The following is an 8,161-nucleotide window of genomic DNA, read 5'->3' on the forward strand; positions in this document are numbered from 1 at the left end:
CTAAACATAAAGTTGATATGAAATATTTGAACATATCTCATATAATTACATCAATAAATATTAATGGTTTAAACACATGCGAAATTTAACAACTTCAATATATTGCAATCCATTCTCGCATTATCATGACATAAAACCAATACAAAATAAAATTAAGTATTACCTCGTGTGGAAATTATTTCACGAAAAGAAAGAATTTAGGAACCACGAACTTGAAACCTCGAACTCCACTATTTTTTAGTTGTGTTTTTTTTGTGCGTGTGTTCTTCAAAAAAAAATGAAAAGTTTTCTTTGTTTTTTCCTCTCTTTTTTTCCTCCTTTCCCTTTTTGTTTTCTTTTTTCTCCTTTTGATTGTTGATCTTTTTTTCTTCCCCCCTTTCCCTTTTTTGTTTTCTTTTTTCTCCTTTTGTTTGCTGATCGTTTTTTCTTCCTCCCTTTTCCCTTTTTATTAATTTATATATAGTTATGGATATGTGTGTATGGAAAAATTGGATTAGTGGAGTGGGGTGTGGGGTGAGTGGAGAGAAATGGTGAAGTGGGGGTGGGATAATGGGTAGGTTAATTTCTTTTAATAATTTTTATTGTTATAAAATAATAATAATATTAATTAAGAAAAAGTAAATAGCTAGATTAAATAAATATAAAAATTAAATCACTAATTTATTAAAACTTTGAATGAATAAATAAAAATATATTTTAAAGTGTGATTCTATTTTTGTGGTTTTTATATCTTTTAAAAATAAACTTACTAAAATAAGATAAAACTCAAAATATTTATAAAAAAATTTAAGCTCTAAAAAGGGTATAAAACTTAAATTCGGTCAAAAATTACGTGTCTACAGTGATTTAATTTTAGATTTTTAAAAATCGATTGTTTATCGGATTGGTTATGGTTTTGTTGAAATAACCGAGGAAATAACCGAACCAACAAATTATATACATATATTTTATTCTTATAAATACACAATATATTATTTTTATAAACAATTTTAAAGATCCTTTTATGTGTTTTCAACAAAATTTATTTATAATTTTCTTATAACAGCAAAAATGCACAAGGTTTGAATAATTATCTTATTGATTTCATGTATACGAGTGTTTATAAAAATTGTTTATGAGATTGAAAATGTCCATGCCACTTCCTTCTAGGCAAAATAATGAATTTTGAAACTTTATTCATAGTAAATTCAATTATTGAAATTTATGCAATATCAGTCATTCTAACTATTTTCGTTTTAAATGAATAATTTGTCACTTTTTCACATTTTGAATGAATTGTTTCTTTGATTTTTGTCTATGGTTAATAACCAAATAAAAACTGATAACAACTAAACTGATGAATATATATTATATTTGGTTTGATTTGATTTTGGTAATCTTAAACCACTTAAGATGATTTGATTTTGATTTTTATCAATAACCGATCCAAAGTGACCCATGAACACCCTAGTAAGAAACATCAAATATACCTCTTACATGAATATTTTAAAAAATAAAATATCAAAAAGTAAATTTAAAATTGACTTTCTTACTATCGTTAGAGAAAAATGATAAATAAGAGTTATCTATATAACAAATAGAAATATATTAGCTAGTTTTTATAGTGACAGATATCTCAATTCTAAATGACAAAATTAAAAAAGAAATTACTTATATACACAATTTAAGTTTTATTATTTTCCTTTTTTTCCTACCTTTTTTGAATATTTCAAAAATACCTTTTTTTCTTCTCAATTCTAAAAATTTTCAGATGCATAACAGATCAGTGAAACTCACGTTTACACTTCCTTTTCAACTCCTTTTTTTCTCCCTAAATTCTCCTGATTGTTAGCAGTTACAAATTGATATAAAAAAGATGCTCTCTCCAAATTATTATTAGTTATCAAGTTGATTTCATAATGATTCTCTCTCTAGTCAATCAATTTCAAACATCTGAATAGGTAGGGACTCTCTTCTCCATTGTTGTTTTAGTCGAGTTCTTGTTTTTGTTCAAAATTTTGTTCCTGATACATATGGATGAGGGTGCTTGTATTAGGGTTACTCAACCAATTTCTTCTAATAATCGAATACATGATTCTGATATAAATGGGTTGGAGACAGATCAAGGATTTTGCACGACCCACTAGCAATTAAGAAGAATCAAAGTATTTCCTAGTCCAACAAGGAATCATCATCATCCTCATAATCAAATGTTGTAAAAATTCGCAAAAAAAGAGGAAGGAAAAAAATACCGACAATTTTCATGCCTTCGCTGCTAAAAGTATGTTTTTTGTACTTATTTTTTTCAAATTTTGATATTTCATATGTATTGAAATGTTGTATCTGAACAATCTGATACATTAATTTGCATGTGCGATGGCATATGGGTTATTCAGAACAAAGAAAGATACATTATTTTACATTACAATGTTCGCATATTTGGTTGAATACTAATCAATTTGTAAAGGGTTGATACAATCAAATCCTAATTTCAACATTATAGTGAATAGATGTTTAGATTGTTCATATAACGAAGTTCAATCTGAACTTTTGTATGTAATGTTCTCATTAATGTATCATATGACTTCTATATAATGAGTATATGATACACCTTTTTTGTGTATCAATAAACAGTGGGATCACATATATGTTTTATGTTATTTTGTGCTTGTACTAATAGTTCGAATGTATGTATCAAATTACAAATTTCATAGTTGGTTATTTGTTTGTTATATTTATTATATTTTATCGTATATAATAAAAAAGTTGATCTGATGTTTGTTATTCATGTATCATATACAATATAGAGGAGTCATATTTCAAACTTGTTATATTATGTATCGGTAAATCTTAGTTGTATACATCTACTCTAATATTCCAAAATATATCATTATGATATACTCAAAATTATGTTGTATCTTTTGATTATTTAGTTTATATGTAATGTATCAAATATATATTATGTTTATGATACACAATGAAGATTTTTTTTAATAGATATGCAATATTATTGTGGAGAAATGACACCGACAACGTCAATGATGGATAAGTCAGTGAAAATGATAATGCACCAAAGCATAAGGATCTATCTATACCATCACATGGAGAAGATTTAATTCACATAGACTAGTAATTATTGTTTTTTCATATTTTTTTGTATTTAAGACAATTTCTCTTAAGTTTTGGAGTGTTTCTCTAAAAAATTATTCATATGAAAGTATTTTGTAATTTTCTAAATTTCATGTTTTCAATATATTGCTATTGATACATATGAACCGCTTTATTCTTAAACTTTTGCATTATATATTTTTATTATACGAAGTTAAGCTTTAGACACATAACTGATTTACTTAAAGTAAAATTTTACTTATATGTCATATTCTTAATGGATAATTTAGTTATGATATTAAACATATGATACAATTGTTATAATCTATATGATATATGACATATAACTATGCATACGGTACATCAGATATTATGTATATGATATATGTTTATAACTATGTATCCTATAAATGGTAGATACACTTAATGATATAAATTTTGTATCATATATCGAATCAATTCTGCAGCAGTAACACAACAATTACTATTTGAGATTGATACATTCAAAATTTATTTGTATTTACAACAACACCTCAAAAATAATATATCGAATATAACATTGACACACAAATCATATCAAACTATTAAATTCAATACTTACACTCATATTGTATCAAAAATGAAAAATTCAAACAACACACTTTAGTTATTGTGAAATATGAAACTGAAAAATCTTTTAATTGAAAAAATAGTTAACATAAACATGAGTGTCTTATAAAAATAACTATGTCAGTATTCTTTTAGAAAAAAGTACAAGTTCTTCTATTGTGACTTTCTTCTCTACAACTTCCACAACAATTTGTGTTTACAGTCATTTCTTCATCTGTAATTTTTTTCTTCATTTCGTTTATCGTTCATCCATTCTTTTGTTTTTGGGTGGCAATACAGTTTCATCTAAGACATTGTCCAAAATCAACTAATCTTCTTTATCTGCGAATGAAACCGCATAAATTTTGTTAATGCATCAGTCTTGTAATAATCATAGCAATAGAATTGCATATTTGTAACATTATCGTGCTGTAAAATAGCAATTGTGTGTGAGCAAGGTATTTCATCTAGTTGAAATCTTCCTCAAGTGCATATTTTATTTTCAATACAAACAATATATCTTCTTCTAGCTTTATAAATAAAAAAATAAATTCAAATGACGAAAAAAACTGCATATATAAAAAGTTAGCGATAACATTTTTTGTCCAAAGAAATGGTGATCAAACAACCAAATGATACTACAAATTAGTTACATAGATATATAATTATGTATATCATGATACATACCTTCAACATTGAATAATTAGATGTGTTTACAACCAATACCTCCTCAAATCTTCTCTCCAAGGCTATAACTCATTCAGACATTCACATTATATATTTAGAATGTATCTAATACATGTAAGTATATATAATTTAGTTGCATATCTTTTATTTACTACTTTTTTTATACAAAAACTGATAAATCTCATCAAACTCTAATAATTTACAATCAATGCATTTTTAGTACTAATGTATCTTTACATATGATGTATCATGCATATACTAACAATATCATCTCATTAATGTATCATACAATCAATTTAGGGTCAATCATTACCCTGATAAATATAACTTTATCATACAATTATAATAACGACTAAAAAACTAATTAATTGTAGTTTTATGTATTAAAATCAAAATATTATATTGATACACAAAATATAGATCGTTTTAACTACTAGAATAACTAATAAATATGACTTATGAATCAAAATTGCAACACTTTACTACTCAAAAGTGAATCATTCATAACTCATTTCGCTTACTCAATCACAACACTTCTATGATGCATCTAATTTTCAAGTTTTATTCAATCTCATCGATCTCCAACTCGATTGAAATCACAACTTCGAGATTCATAATGAAACGATTGTCCAACAGCAGTCTATCACATTTATAACCTTCATAACTCACCTAATTTCGAAATCTTTCAAAAATAATTAATTTATATTCATATTGTATCAGTCAATTTTGTCAAGCAATTTGAATTCTTCATGATTTTGGTTGTAATGGTGACTTCATGGAGATTTGAATTTTAAAAATTATCAATCTGTTACAGATTGGGGCGGATTGATAAAAATCACTTAAGCTTTAATTTTGGAATTAGAATCAATTTTAGGTTAGTTTTCCTAATAAAGCGCAACAGCCAACTATTTTTCCTAATAGGTGCAATTACGAGCTTTTACAATGTATCACATATAATATATCCAGACGCAACTTATGTATCTAAATGACTTTTATATTAAGTAATTTTTGTAAAATGGAAAAAAATAGGAATCTGATATAATTTAGATTTTATACTATGAGATTCATATAAATTATACGAAATATATATCAAACATTTTTTCCATAATAATAACAAATTCTGGTTTTTGGCGCCAAAGTTGTTAAACTCCCGCCATTAAGAAATTGGCCGTCCCAAACAAATAATATAAAAAAGGAATACAAAGGGAAGTTCAAAGGTGAACAAAATGGGGCGAAAAACAGAGTACTGGTTATTGAAAACAGAGCCAGGAGAGTGGTCATGGGAGGACCAAGAAGCTAATGGCGGCATTTCAAAATGGGATGGAGTCAAAAACTAGCAAGCCCAGAAGTATCTAAAGTCCATGAACATAGGAGATCTCTGTTTCTTCTACCACTCTGGATCCGAAGCCCGGCGTATAGTTGGTGTTGTTTCAGTGACGCGTGAATGGTACACAGATGATGATGGTGGTGCGGTGGATGTCAAGGCGGTTGGTGAGATGAGGAGGGTTGTGGACCTTGCGGAGATGAAAAAGGCTGAAGGGTTGAAGGGTTTTGTGCTTTTTAAACAGACTAGATTGTCTGTTGTGCCGGTGGAAAAGGGGTTTTGGGATAAGATTTGTGAAATTGGTGGGGGATTTGAATAATTTTGTATGTAAGGTGTTTGCGTTTTTGTTTAACAGAAAAGCTTATCTTTACTCTTATGTAAAGCTTTCAATTTGTTTGAGTAATGGTAGTATTATATATTCACTTGCATCTGTTCTGATATTGCCAAAATATTATAGTACATCAACTGAAGAGCCTCATTCTTGAAGGTTTTTGAAAGAAAATTATAAATCTGTAAAGGAATTCAAGAGTCCCTTAATCAAATTAGGTTAGTTCAGAGAAGTCAATAAATTCAATTTTTTTTTTGTATATGTGACTATCTGCCACCATTGAAACCTTACTGCTACATAGTCTCCTTGAGTTCATTGTAAAGTAGGAATACGATTTGAAATAACCCTGCATTTTTTCTCATGATTATTTGTCCCCTAAGAGACCTGCTGGTATATCTGGAAGGATACATATAGACGTAGAGAAAAGATTTTCACTTTGAAATAGTAATATAAATCAATATGACATTACAGGAAATAAATTTGTATTGAACATATCAATAGTTGTTTTGTAGTCTTCTGTAAGATTTCTCTGGTTAGGTGACACCACTGACTAGTTTTTGATACATTGTCAACTAACTTACAGATTGAACTACAAATGCTCATTTGATCCTGAAAATCAAATATTAAAAGTTTATTTGATATTTTTCAAGTTGAAGTTCGAATTGTAATTTGACCATTTTTTGTAAGGACAAATATACCTTCGAACTTTCAAAAATGATACTTTGCGACTTTATATATCCTTGTCGTCCAATAATCGGCTAATTTTGGGTCTTTTTTTTTTAATTTTAGAGAGTATATTTTACCCATAAATTTGGTGGATTTGTTGGGTTATGGGCAGATTTTAGGACTTGGATTAAAAGAATTAATCAATTGAGCAGCAACTTGGGATTAGAGTGTGCCTTTAGTGGAAGGGGCAAATGTGCATTGATTATTGAACGACAAGAGTGTATATAGTCTTAAAGTATAACTAAAGAAATATACATACCATTTCTTAAAATTTGGGAGTATATTATCCTTTTTCCCAAATTTAAATGTAATCTTTTAAAAAAAAGAATAGTAAGAAATCATTCGAACTCTTAAGTGTAATATTTCATAACACAGTCACATATTTATGCAAACGGTGGTTAATGGTGCAAGGATAAAGAATCAAATTGGGAAAAGTCATAATTATTATGCAAATTTAACAAACGTCCAAAAAATAATCCAGAGAAGAAAAATTAATCAACATTTATATTGGTAAAGTTAATTTGATTAAAAAAAAAGATATCAATCTATCATATCATTTGACTAAATTCAAATCTAAAATCAAACAATATAGAATCTCTTTTTTAACTCTTCACGAGTTAAAAGAGGTGCTTTAATACCTTGGCAGACCTAGAATTTTTCAATATATGAAGAAAAATAATTCACAGAAAAGGTCTGGCTTCGAATTTGGGTACTTTAACAAAAACAACCCACTTTACTGCTGGACCAAGGGCTGTCATTAGTTTAAGTGTAAATTAGGTATATAGCATTTTATGTAGTCATATTCTCAAGTTATGGCATAAGAGTTTAATTTGCATTGTATAACATTTAATATATCAAGTTGTAGCATTTTTTAAAAAGAAAATAATGTTAATTTTAAATTATTAAAAATAGATAGTAAAATAAAAAAAAACGGATAAATTAATGTTAGATAGTGTGATGCGTGAAATTAGTTATTATTAATTATTGATGTCACGACCCAAAACGAGCCGCGAGTGGCGCCCACACTTATCCTCCTATGTGTGCGAACCAACAAATCTAAACCCCAACGTTTACCGGTATATAAATTTTGAATAGTAAATAAAATGCGGAAGACCAAAACTCATTAATATAATCAATAAATAACTTCTAAAGTATAATACTTATAATCCCCAAAATCTGGAAGTCATCACATCAAGAACATCTATCCTCAAATTACTAAGTCTAAGAGTAATTAAGAACTAAAATAAGTAAAACGATGGTCCATGTCCGAACTTCAAAGACATCAAGACGCGAAGAAGAGAATCCAGCCCGAGCTAGGAATAATAGCTCACCCTGAAATCTGACGTGCTGAAGACTGGCTAGAGTTGCGGACGAGACGAAGTCACTGGTGCACTTGCTGCACTCCACAAAACAACAAGAAG

At 28.0% G+C, this 8,161-nt stretch overlaps 1 protein-coding gene across 1 annotated transcript; it reads left to right on the forward strand.

The window, feature by feature from the left end:
• Positions 1–5,588: 5,588 nt before the first annotated feature.
• Positions 5,589–6,050, forward strand: LOC107002116 (thymocyte nuclear protein 1). The gene is given in 1 exon segment (XM_015200026.2): positions 5,589–6,050. A coding segment is annotated over 1 exon segment (417 nt). The 3' UTR covers positions 6,006–6,050.
• Positions 6,051–8,161: the final 2,111 nt, after the last annotated feature.

The sequence above is a fragment of the Solanum pennellii genome, chromosome 10 (assembly GCF_001406875.1).
Source record: "Solanum pennellii chromosome 10, SPENNV200".
NCBI lineage: Eukaryota > Viridiplantae > Streptophyta > Magnoliopsida > Solanales > Solanaceae > Solanum > Solanum pennellii.